This window comes from Corvus moneduloides, chromosome 1 (assembly GCF_009650955.1).
Source record: "Corvus moneduloides isolate bCorMon1 chromosome 1, bCorMon1.pri, whole genome shotgun sequence".
Lineage (NCBI taxonomy): Eukaryota > Metazoa > Chordata > Aves > Passeriformes > Corvidae > Corvus > Corvus moneduloides.
In genome coordinates this window covers 149,513,923-149,526,822 of record NC_045476.1, presented here as the reverse complement: position 1 = coordinate 149,526,822, position 12,900 = coordinate 149,513,923, and the positions used below count along the sequence as shown (strand labels likewise).

General features: G+C 39.4%; 1 protein-coding gene across 1 annotated transcript in view; it reads left to right on the top strand.

Annotated features, from left to right (window-relative positions):
• The window catches only part of CSMD3 (CUB and Sushi multiple domains 3), a 611,488-nt gene that overhangs the window by 274,544 nt on the left and 324,044 nt on the right, over positions 1-12,900 (top strand). The window contains 1 exon segment of the mRNA XM_032131786.1: positions 766-887. Within this exon segment, the coding sequence (XP_031987677.1) occupies positions 766-887 (122 nt within the window).

Below are 12,900 nucleotides of genomic sequence, written 5' to 3'. Positions count from 1 at the left end.
CAAAGATCTGAATATCAAGGAAAGAACAATAAAAGTGTTAGTGACTTCAACAGACTAGGAATTTAGTGCCTTAAGAGTGTCATTTGCACGCACACAGGACACAGTTTATATCCTTTGTATTGTGATAGAGATGCAAGCTATGTAAATAAGAATATTTGGTTTATATTTGACATGCTATTGTAAATAACCATACAGACTTTGATTTGAAAATAAATATCCTGTGTAGTCTTTAGAAATAGATAACATTGTTTTGTGCTAATCTAACTTTTACAGATTTCCTTTAACCTTTTTGGTGCTTCGGCCATTGGTTTAATGGCTTGTACAGAGGTTATAGGAGAAAAAAATGCTGACATGCCACACACCAACAAATATGCACCAAAAAAGCACATATGCACAGTGATAAAAGTGATCTTTTTTTTCCTATTATTTAAATTTGTCTTTCAAGACCTTAATGATGGTGGGATAAGTTAGTCCTTGAAATATTTTAAAAATAAATAGGGCAGTTCCGCTTACTGCAGTTGTTCTTTTTTCTCCAAATACTTTAAATTTTTTTTAAGATTATAAGCTTAGACACAAGAGAAGGTCTATTTAATTTTTTCAGAATAACTAAACATGAATGTTCTATTCTCTTTTAAGAGGTGATTCTATTTTTGTTCAATGGTATTTTAATTCTTTACATCTTGATTAGAGTAAGTTAGAGATTGGTTTATGAATCTGCTACATGCATTTTCTGTGTGAATTAAAAGGTGAACTTTCTTTTTGCAGTCAAAACTTGTGGATCCAATCTTCAGGGACCTGGAGGCACTTTCACATCACCCAATTTTCCATTTCAGTATGACAGCAATGCTCAATGTGTGTGGGTCATCACAGCTATCAATACTAATAAGGTAAGTTTAGTAGTCTGGCTTTGCTTTAAAAAAAAAAAAAAAACCACAACCCAAAACCCCCCCACCCTCCCCCTCTAAAAAAAAAACCCCTAAACCAACCAAACAAAAGCACATGTAGACCATAACATTTTTCACTAATATGATTTATCTCTACAGTCCAGCTTTTGTACTAGGTGCATTTCAGACATTTTTAAGAAATGTCTGATATCAGATGAGTGTGGACAGGTGATAAAACCTCATGTTTTCCCTAAGATTGTTTTACTTTTTGTATGCCAAGTAGATGCTATCATGTTTTTATGTGGTTCTCTAAATTAATTCCCAGAAGCAACTATCCAATGGTATGAGGCAATGTCATGGGTCCACTAGTATTTTGTTACAACCAGAAGAGCTGCTTTGTGTATAAGACTGTTTATATCATGTTTGGCCTTCGACTGTGTGGGAAATCACTGAAGTTCTTGAATTCACTTTCCCTTCATGAGGAACTATCCTGAAGATGTTTATTTTATTGTCTGAACCACTGTATTAAAATCCATATACTTTATGCCTACACTTTAAAGCAAAAGTACTGACAGTTCTGATAATGCCAGATGAGTCAAAGAGCAGTAAAGCTAAGTTACGACACCAGTTGTCTTTAATTTCAAGAACTAGACACCTGGCAGCAATGGCTGTATTCTATTTCCAGGTGTATCATTTTGTCTGAACAGAGTGTAATGGACTTGTTTAGATGTAATAGAACACAAATTAGCTGTGCAGATCAGGAATGTCTTATAAAAGACTACCAACATCTGGGTTTGCTGGTACAGGGATATATTCTACCTCTAATTTCTGTTTTATATTGTCATCTGCATCACACTCCATTAACTGATCAGACAGGCCTAGAAGGCCCACTCCTTTGCACCTGAGTTCATCAGAGGACGCAGTGAAAACCTGACTACATTTCAAAAACCATTTAGCTACACTGATGTATTTCTCACTCTAATTTTACAAAGTCCTGTGTGGAAGGCATCCTTATGTTCCACTTTGGTAGAAGAAAAGAGGATATTTATACAACTGATTAGAATTTGATAATAAAGATTATAAATGTGTTGGGGGGGGAGGTTGTCTGTTTGTTTGATCCTTGTCCCAAGGACTGCTAATCCAATTTATCCAATTTATAGATCATTAAAAAAGTATCAAGAGTCCTTGAAAAATGATGCAATCTCTGTTCCACAGATGGGCAGAAAGTTCAAAAGTAATAGTTAAGATCCATTACTCATTCCAAAGAATTTTCATATTTTTATTTCTTTAATTAAAACTATTTGTGAGCAAGATTAAATCTGTGTACACATCTAGAATTTCTGAAAGTTTTTTCAAATGTGCCAGCTGATAGAATTTAGTATCTTATTATTTGAGGAAATGAAAGACAGCTACTTCACTTTGAACAAGTTCTCTAAATGGCCTGAAAATCTCCACTGAGCAGTTGAATGAATTTAAGAGCCATATGGACATATTTTGCATTATATGGTTTCATTTCTTAAATGCACCAAGGGCATGTCTACATAACAAAAAAAAACCAAAAAACCAAAAAAAACCAAATAAGATTTTAGACATTCTACCAATGGTAGGACCAAAACTTTAAGCTCACAAGCTGGTCTGTATGCACTGGCAAGTCACAGGTGCCAGCAAGATTAAGATATTAATAACTTAGAGATTGTTAAGGATTACACTCTGCTGGTGGTATTCATGTCTTAATGATGCCGTCCTCCTTCCTCCCTGCCAGTTCACAAGGTGGTGATGCAGTGTTATTTTCAAAACCTCAGAACTTCATTTTTATCAAAAATATTTTACAAGAATATTCAAAATCATTATTCCTCAGTATTATTTTCCTTACAAATTTCCAGTTTCTGCATTTAAAGAACTGCAGAAAATTAAATGAACAAATGCTTTGGCTCTGGTTGTCAGTGTGGTTAACAGTTACAGAATGATTGAGGTTGGAACAAACCTCCAGAAATTCTGTAGTGGAACTCCACTGCTCAAGCAGAGTCACCTAGAGGCAGCTGTCCAGACAGTCTTTGAATATCTCAGAAGATGGTGACTCCATAACCTCTCTGGCCTAGTGCTCAGTTACCCCCACAGGGAAAAATTGTTTCCTGATGTTCAGAAAGAACTTCCTGTGTTTTAGTCTGTGCCCATTGCCTTCAGTCCTGTCACTAGGCACCACTGGATTTGTTTCATCTTCTTTACATCCTCCCATTAGGAGTTTATAGATGTTGAGATTCAGTGATCCTCTTCTTCTTTAGGGTAAGCAAGACCAGCTGTCTCAACCTTGTATGAAAGAAGTTCCAATCCTCTTAGTGCCCCTTCACTGGACTCTTTTCAGTAGCTGCATATCTTGCTTGTACTGGGCAAGTGCAGTTGTCTTCCTTTCTCTCAAAATACTTGAAAGAACAAGTTATTCCGTATATAAAAATTCCAATTCTAATGAAAGTAAAATTGACCCTCTCTTTAGTCAGAGGTCATGACTCCTATAGATCAAATAAAATGTCCTTAAGTGTTATTGTACACTGATTTTTTTTTTCCTGAAACTGTAAATACTGCAAAATAGCATATGACCATAACATGAAAACTGTTCTAGTACCTGAATGATAACACCATATAAGCATACACAGTTTTAATACTTGGGAATGGATCAAAACTCATAGGTTTAACCTCTGCTGGTTCAGTAAAATACTTCAGTGTATGCATGCTTCAGTTTGATTTGATTAGTATATGTGTTTTGAGTTTATTTACAAGCTAAGGTTTCAGTAGCAGGGATGGCTGTAGGGGTGACTTCTCTAGGAAGAGATCAGAAGTTGCCCCCATATCAGACTGAGACAGGTCTAGCTGGCTCCAAAACAGACCCACTACAGGACACGGCTGAGCAAATCAGGCAAGCTCATGGCACCTCTGTGATAACTTATAAATAAGGGCAAAAAACACTGTACAACAGCAGATGGAGATGAATGAGAATACCTGAGAGAAATAACCCCACAGACGCCACAGGGAGAGCAGAAGGAGTGGAAGAAGGTACTCCAGGTGCTGGAGCAGGGATTCCCCTGGAACCTCTGCAGAGTGCCACTGATGCAGGTTGTCCCCTACAGCTCATAGAGGTCCATGGTGGAACAGAAATCCACTTGTGGTCTGTGTAGGACCTGTGTCTGAAGAGGTGGGTGTGCCTAAAGGAAGCTGTGACCCTGTGGAAAACCCAAGGGGAAACAGGTTTCTGGCAGGACCTGTGACCCCATGGGAGGACCATACTGAAACAGATTTTGAAGAACTGCAGATTGTGGGAGAGATCCATGTTGGAGAAGGGTGTAAAGAACTATTTCCTGTGGGAGGGCTGTGACTCTGGAGCAGGGAAAGAGCACGAGGAGGAAGGAACAGCACAGATGAAGTGTTACAAACTGACTGCAGTCCCCATTTCTTGTTCCCCTTTGCCACTTTGGGAGAGAGGAGGGGGCAGAAGAGTGAGGAACAAAAAAGTGAATTTGAGCCCATGAAGAAAGGTGTTGGGACGGTGGTGGGTTTAGTTTTTTGTCACTTTCCTACTCAATTTTTAATTGTCAGTAAATAAAATTATTTTTCCCTAAATTGAGTTTGTTTTGCCCATGACAGTAATTAGTGAGCAATCTCCCTGTCCTTATCTTGACTAATGGGCTTTTTTGTCCTGTTTTCTCATTCTGTCCTGCTGAGGGGTAGTGATAGAGTGATTAGGTGAGCATCTGACAGCCAGCCAAAGTTAAATTACCACACCTTGCGTATTTATCTGTCTCCTCATTTATTTAAATACTGTGAAGATATAGTGCAAGAGTGAAAATAATAATTAAGAACAAGTCACTTATTTAAAATTAAATATGAACTTTTAGATAAGGCCAAAACCAGGAATCCCCATTTGTTGATGGTACATTAACATTATACCAGTAATAAGTGCAAAGTAATGTTAGCTTAAGCAAGTAATTTTATTTCAAAGCATAAGTTGGACACTCTTTTCTGAATTTCTGTAATATACCACTGAAATTTCTATACTCTGAGTTAGATTCATCATGGATAGATTTTAGTGCTAGGACCTATATTATAATAGCTTTAACATTGCCCAGAAAATACTGTTCTTTGCTTGCTATTGGTTGGAATAATTATAACTCTTTGATATTGCAATGAAATGCAGATACACAGGAATTATGGAGTTTTTAAACTAAGGAATAGATAAAAGGTTTACAATGTTATCTGGAACAACATTCAGATCTGTTTATAGTTTTCAGCAAAGGTGTCTAGCATTGATTAGAAGAACCTAAACTTGTTGAGGTTAAAAGAAAATGAGATCGTTTTATGAGTTAGATCAACTTCTTTTTATGATATATTGAGAAACTTGCATGTATAAAATCTTTGATTATATCATCAGTGGTTTAATGTGTTTAGTTTTGTTTCATGCTAGTGTTGCCTTAGTGTTCTGAACACAATACTTCTGTCCTTGCATGACTGCTAGAAGGCATACTAATTGGGAGAAATAATGGGCAAAAGAAGTATTAAACCGGTTTATGAAGTAGAACAATAGTGGAGAACTCGTATCATAATTGAAGTGAAGGGTCCAGGGGTGGATTTTTTGTAATTTGTTCTTTTGTTCTGTGTTGTGATGATGTTATTTGTGGATTTGATGTAGGGAACTTTTTCCTTCTTTTTTGTTTAGTTGGGGTTTTTTTTGTTGTTGCTCTAAGTGAAGATTGTATGTTGAATGTAGATTTTAATGATGGTTTGTGCCTTGAAGTCAAAAACCTCACAGATGTATAAATGAAGATTTTCCGTTAAGAATTATTTATAATGACTACAACAAATAATGTGATAGTACTCATTATACCATGGCAATATTTACAATGTTTTATACCACAGCATTGAGGACCACCAGGACTTACTGATCCTGCTAGTTCAGAGCTGCTACTTCTTGCATCTTTTGCAACAAAATAGCTCAGAAATTGAGAATTTTTAAGGGAGAACGTAATAAATGAAAGACCCTGAAAGGCTCTTTAATTCTAGTGTAAATGGCTTTATCCAGGACTGAATCTAGCTAATTTTCTTCCTAATTGAATTCAGAAATAAGTTTGATAACAGCACCATATAGATGAAAGAAATATTCCCCAGTCAGTTATCTGCCTCCTTAGTTTTGTACTGCATTATAGTTGTCTCTTGCCTCATACAGTTAATCAGATATACTTTTCATGCCCAAGCCTTGTCGACAATGGAGTAGGCCCATAATTAAAAATCTCAAACATGGACAGAGATGACAATGAGCTTACTATTGAAAAGTAGAATAAAAATTGTTTGTGAAAGGAAGGTCATGTGGATGGAGTAAAAAATAAAACTCATTGATGAAGGTGCACTGACACATCTGATGTTATCAGTGAGATGGCCACATTTCCATTGTTCTTGTGAATGTTTTTTGCGTTCTTATTCTTATATCAGGATCTTGTTCTCTGGAGTTGATCTGTTTAAGAGAAAACAACTAATTTTTTCAATTATTAATATTATGATTAGAATAATTATAATCTCTGATGTACAAAGTTCTGAATGGTGATTAGTGGAGGAAGAAGTGTGGGCAATTGATACCTAACTTTACAACAGTGAAATATCTGTGACTGCCTGTATGGCATCACACCAACATGTTCTTTAAACCTCCCTGATGGCTCATACCTTGCTTTGTTGCCCTCTTAGGAGGGCTGGTTGAAATTCTCAGTGAGGATCAGTACCTGCACGTGTAAGGCTTCTTCAACAATATATGATGGAGGTAATTCATGGACTGTTTCCCCATTTCTGGATTGTCTTAACATGGTTTCCATATAGTGTTTTATACACACTACTGAAGTGATTGTTGTCACTTATATCCATGGCTAGTCTGGAATCAACTAGAGCTTTTTTGATCAAAAATAGCAAAGCTATAGTTCCAGGGACCTACCTGAAAGAACATTCAAGAAAATCATGCTTTTATGTGGAGCTCTGAAGATGCAAAAAATTTAAAATTCTTTACTTGTCCTCAACAGTGATGCATATATTGTTAAATCCTTGGGTCCCTTGAAAACGTTCTTGTGAATATCTGCACAGAAACGAGAACAAGGATTTCTCAGTTTGGACTCCATTTCATTAAATCTCTCACATCTAGTAAGGCAAATGATACCTGAATGTCTTGTGGGATATTGTATAAACTCATCAGTTGGGTTCTGGACCATGCTATGCATTGCCAGTAATTTATTCTGATGTTAAGTAATGGGATAATTTTATGTTTACACTTTGAGTAGCAAATCTTTGTATTTTCAAGATTTAATTCCCATCTCCTCCCCCGTGCATTTTTTTGTACTTCTTTTCTCCTAAAAAATTAAAACCTCTTCTCCTTTCATTGTTTTATACCAAAAAAAAAAGTAAGGAAGGACTACAAAATGATGAATTTTAAATTACATGCCAGGCTAAAATACCAGTGAAATCTGAATTAGGGCTAGAGTTAACCAGAGTTCAAGTCTTATGAATTATACTTGCTGATTTTTTTCTAATCCACAGTGACAGAAACACTGTGGAAAATGTCAGTGGTAGAATGACAGACTTTCTGACAGAACTCAGCCAGATTCACACCACATATCATTCATTACCAAGCATCAAGAAGGAGAAAAATAAGCAAAAGGGTTCCTTAAAAAAAAAAGTCAAGCTGGTTTTTTTTGGTTTTTTTCAGAATTGTAAGAAGAAATTAAATATGTGAGCTGACTGCTAAATTTAGATGGATTAGAAATCTAGGTCCTGGTCTGTTAATTTTATATGACAGGAATTTAAAAAAAAAAAATTTTACATGTATGTTATTTTTCATTTGTCACCATCATGTTCTAAATTTTATATTGAGTGTATTTCAAGCATAAAAGTCTTCTTACTGCTTGCATATATATAGTCTTTGAAATGCATGCTTTAGAATATAGGTTTTTGTAAGTTTGACAGTGTTCACATTCTTATACTTTATCTATTACATTTGGAAATAATTTTGAAGTCAAGAATGACATGCCTGAGAGCTGGGAGGTAGCTGACTTTTGATTTTGGCTTTAAGGGTTTTTTTAAGTATTATTTTTGCTAGGGTTTTTTAGGGTTTGGAGTTTATTTGTTCATTTGGTTTCTTGGGGTTTTTTGTGGATGTCAATTATCTGTTAGGAAATCTGTAATCTGAATTTTGTTGCAGTGGCAGAGCTTACTGAAAATGTTTAACATCTCTTTCCAATTGCTGTAGTCCTTTACTTTTTAAGAAACTGTTGAAATAATTCAAAGTATCTGGGAAACTCCTCACATGACATTTTCTGCAAGTCTGGAGAATGATACTGAGGGAATAACTTGCAACTATTACTGAAATAATATTAAATATGGTTCTCATTTAATTACTTTGTATTAAAATAGTCTTTTTTCACTATGTTTTTATATTCCATTTTTCCCTTCCTCCTTCCTCATGTCATTAAGTTGCTGTTTTCTTCCTGCAAAAAAATGAATCTTTTAATTTCTGAGGTTTTTTTGCTTTTAGGCCAAGCCAGAAATAAGCAAAACAAATTTGGGAAAGTGCTGAGTATTTACGTTTAATTCTCCACAGCTGTGTTATTTTGTTAACCATGTCAAAACTGTCAGTGGAACATATCCTAAGCTTGCTGTTAAGCCTAAACTCAGTTGCCATCCATATTTAATCAGGTTAACGGTATGAATCTCATGCAGGCAGGGTGCATCAGCATGAATTGAAAACCTCATTTTATGAAGTTTCTTTTGGTCAGGCTGTTGGAACAAACCACACTGTACCTCTTTTTGCAAGCAAATGCCTCAAACTTGGCTTTTCCTAAGCCTAGTGTGAAGCTGTACTGTGGGTGTTGCAATCAGTGACATGATTAGAAAGTATGAGCGTACTTAAGCTCACTCTAAACTATATATTTTAACCATAATTTTGTTCTCCATTCATGCAGATTAAAAAGGTTACTGTTGTATTTATCAATAATAGATAATGCATTTTTATCTTATATGAAACTAGAAAGTGTAAATATATTTCAGTTCTGTTCATAACACAACAAACTTCTTTGTAGTGTTGGCTACACTAGTCTTCCATATTGTTAATGTACGTTTTGATCCAGTTAAAATATCTGAGTTACATATATACTATAGTTAAAAAATCCTAGAAATATATGTGGACAGAGGGGAGATTCTCTTAGCAGAATAAGAGTATAGAAGGGAATCCAGCTATTCCTATAATGGGAAGTTAACAGGTTTGGCTGTGAGGGAACAGAATAAATTTGTGAATAAGAAAATTTGGAGTCAGGAGGTATGTGCAGTTGTAGAGCGATAAATGGCTTGTCATTCCATCCCAAAATTTTGCTATAGCTCTTCATTACGAAAGGAGGACAGGTTCATTATCTTAATTATTGTAAATTTTTTTCCTGCCATGTCTGTGACTATAGGAGTGATGTTTCACATTCTGAAAATATGATCTACCCATAGGGAATGGTTGAGATTGTGGTTACTGCAATAGCTGAAACAAAAGCAATTATTTCTCTTTGAGCCATTAGCAATATTAGATTCTAGCCGTTGCCTGTATTTCAGCTATTAATTCCACCTTTTGATAGAACTTTTGATAAAATTAAATGTTAAATTTGAGTTTTAGTTCTGTTTGGCTTTCTATAAGTTCCTAAATTGGGTCTCAGTTATGTCTCCCACCAATTTTGAATGCAAACATTTCCTCTTATTTTACTTACCATGAATATGCACACCAAAACTAGAACTTTTAAAAAGATATAGGCATATGAATAAGAGACTTTGATACAAAATTTCCAGTGCTTGCACTGTGAGCATTTGAGATGCTTCAGTCTTTTTTGTTTGATGATGTTTTGGCACAGAGACTTGTCACTTTTCTCCATGGTTGAGTTCACTTGGTTGCTCTTGCGAGTGATCTTTACAGGATATTGTTCTGCTCAATATATATCTTTTTTTGTGAAACTAGACTGGGAAATAGAGCTAGTAGTAGTTTGTTTGTTTGTTTCCCTGTTTTCTGTGAAGGGACTCCTTCAAAGGCTCATGGTACCATTCTATGGTGTGTTAATATCGGCTGCCAGATGCCCAGTTTAGCGGCGGGGCGGTCCTGAGTGCAGGGGAGCCAGCCAGGGTAAAGACACAAACACTGATACGATTTGAGCATCGTTCTCCACTTTATTGTTTACTTTCACTAACTTATATCTACTTTGCAAAGATTCATGCCCTATTCCCATGAGACGGCCTCTAAGCAGCGGGGGAGCCGACCAGTGTATAACTTTGCCAAGGATTTTCAAGGCTGCCTGCTGCCAGGTGTCTTCCAGGCCTGCCTGCAGCCTGAGGCCAGTTCAGGGGTTCTTCCTCAGCAACCCTGGGTTGGCCAGACTGTCCTGGGGTATCATATGCCCCCGTTCCACAAGGAATCCCTCTACACATCCCCCGTTTTCTTTTTGGGCAACCCAGACCTGGTCGATGATCTTTCGCAGCCCCGCTTTAATGCAAGAAAAAGTACACCCAAATACTATTAAACCTAATATAACTACAAAAAGCAATCGGCAGCCTTCTACTACCAAGCTACGCAGCCATCTGGTGATACCCAGACCCTTAAGCCAATCTCCAGTAGGGTCGTCTGTCTCCCGAAGGTTGTGCAGGCCCCTCTGGAGGTCAGAGAGGTGCTTGTGAATTGAGACAGAGTGGTCAGAAAGATTCATACAGCACATACCCTGGAAATCTTCACAGCCGTGGCCATGGGCTAATAGTAGAAAATTAATGGCTGCCCTTTTTTGTAATACTGCATGCCTAACACTAGTAACATCTGCGCTTAGCTTGTCAAGCATCTGTGAAGTTATGTTTAGCTCGTGCCTCGGAAGTCTTGTGGGTTAAAATATGGGAACCTGATTAAACAGGTGCAAAATGGGTCCCCTGGTGTGGCCAGGCTCAGACACATCGAGTCTTGCCCTGTTAAATCAGGTAGGGTGACCCACATGTGTTGTCTCTTTTGGATTGCTCTCAACCGGGACCCGGTTACGATGCTTACGAGAAGCAAACCTCTCAGAATGTTTGCAGGCCCAGAGCTGCTTGGTCGCTGCCCCGCTCTCAGGGGCCACCACATGCTGCCGCGGGACACGAACCTGTGTGCTACACTCTCGCCCTAACACTGCCACGCTCCGTACTGCCTTCACTTGATCTAAATGGGCGGACAGCCGATCGAAGATGTCCGCCAATGCCCTTGTCTCAAGACAGTCAAAACAATTCCCCACTCTACCTCTGTGTCTGGTGCTATACCCAAGAATTTACGCAACTCCCTTCCTTGATTCTGCCTTTGATCGCAGTCCGCACAAGGCGGGCACATATACCACCCACTTTCTAACGTTAGCTCCCAGAGCAGGAACTGTGAAGGGGTTAACAGCAATTGTGCAATGCTGATGCAATCATTAGGACACAGGACATCTGCTGTAAAGATAAACTGCAGGATGCTCTGTGTAGCTTCGGACCGTAAGCCATGTGTGGTGACTATTTGCTTTGCTTGCTGCAAGAGCTTCTAGTCATGGGGTTCCCACTTTGCAGTGTCCCCCTGTATCCCCCAGGGCAGGCCCGGGCATCTACGACGTGCGAGTCTCCTTCAATGATAGCATCACAGATAACTCCATTCCATCTCCTTCGCAATGGGTCAATCCTCACCATTGGGGCTGATGGAGGCGATGGCTGCACCTCCTCTTGCAGGAAGGGAGGGGCCATAGGCACTGTGCCTGGTTCTCCTGACGGAGTTCTGGTGGCTATCTTGACCGGTGGGTCCACAGGATGCCACGGTGCTGATGGTATGGTTTCGCAAGCCTTAGATTCCAGCGTGTCCTGATGCGTAGACAATTCAGAAAGCTTCTTGATTACTTCACGCATCATCTCTCGGTGGTTCTCCTCCTCTTGGGGCTGACCCCTGGCAGCCCTGGCTGGCTCTGTCTCTGCAGGCGACAAAGCCGTAGAGGCTGCTTCACTGTCGGACGATGATCTGCTGTCCGGCTGAGGGAGGTGGCGCGCTGCCATTTTCGGCCGCGAGCTAGGACCGCTCTTTTCTCCTCTGCTCGTCTGCACCCTGCCCCCAGGGTCGGGAGCCTGCACTTCCGCCTTTGCAGCCATTTCTCCCTCAGACTTCGGAGGGGTAACTTCCTTCCCCACCGGGTCCAGCAGCTCCCACAGCGAGCGGACGGGTGCTGCTGTTCCCCTCATCAGTCTACCCGCAGTCAGCCCAAAGAATCACACAACCCTGGACTCTGCCCTGGTCTCTGGCTGCCGCTCTGTAAGACCCCCATCTCTTTCCTGTCTGGGGCCGCCACCCCCCAGGGCTTCCATGGCCACCGTGGTCACCTTCCTCTCTGCTTTCATTTCTGCGAGGGTGTTAGTCACGGCTCTCCAAGTTAATCCAAGAGCTTTAGCTTCTTTACCTTCCTTTCCACCCTCAATCGTGGACAGCCACAGTTTGTTCCCAACTTCCCACCATGCTTTGGTTGAAAACAAAAGCGAAGTGCATTTCAAAAATCCTTGTTCCCAGGCCCACGTAATTAGGGTATAAAGATCTCGATCTTTTACAGTCTCACCTCTCTTAGAGAGGATACTAGCTAGGAGGCGAGTTCCTGCCTTGTACTCCATAGCTTCTTACCTGCAGGGACTCACTCGGCCGCGCGAGCTTCGGTCTCCAGCTTCACTCGGCTTTGAGACCCTTCCCGCTCCGGCTCCCCAGGCTCCAACACCGATGTGATGATTCGCAGTCTTGCCGCATTCAAGCGAAACCACATTTAAGCGAAAAACACACCACATTTAAGTGAAAAAAATCACTCGGGTCCCTGTTTGGGCACCAGGTTTAGCGGGGGGGGTCCCGAGTGCAGGGGAGCCAGCCAGAGTAATGACACAAACACCAATACAATTTGAGTATCGTTCTCTGCTTTATTGTTTACTTTCACTAACTTATATCTACTTTGCAAAG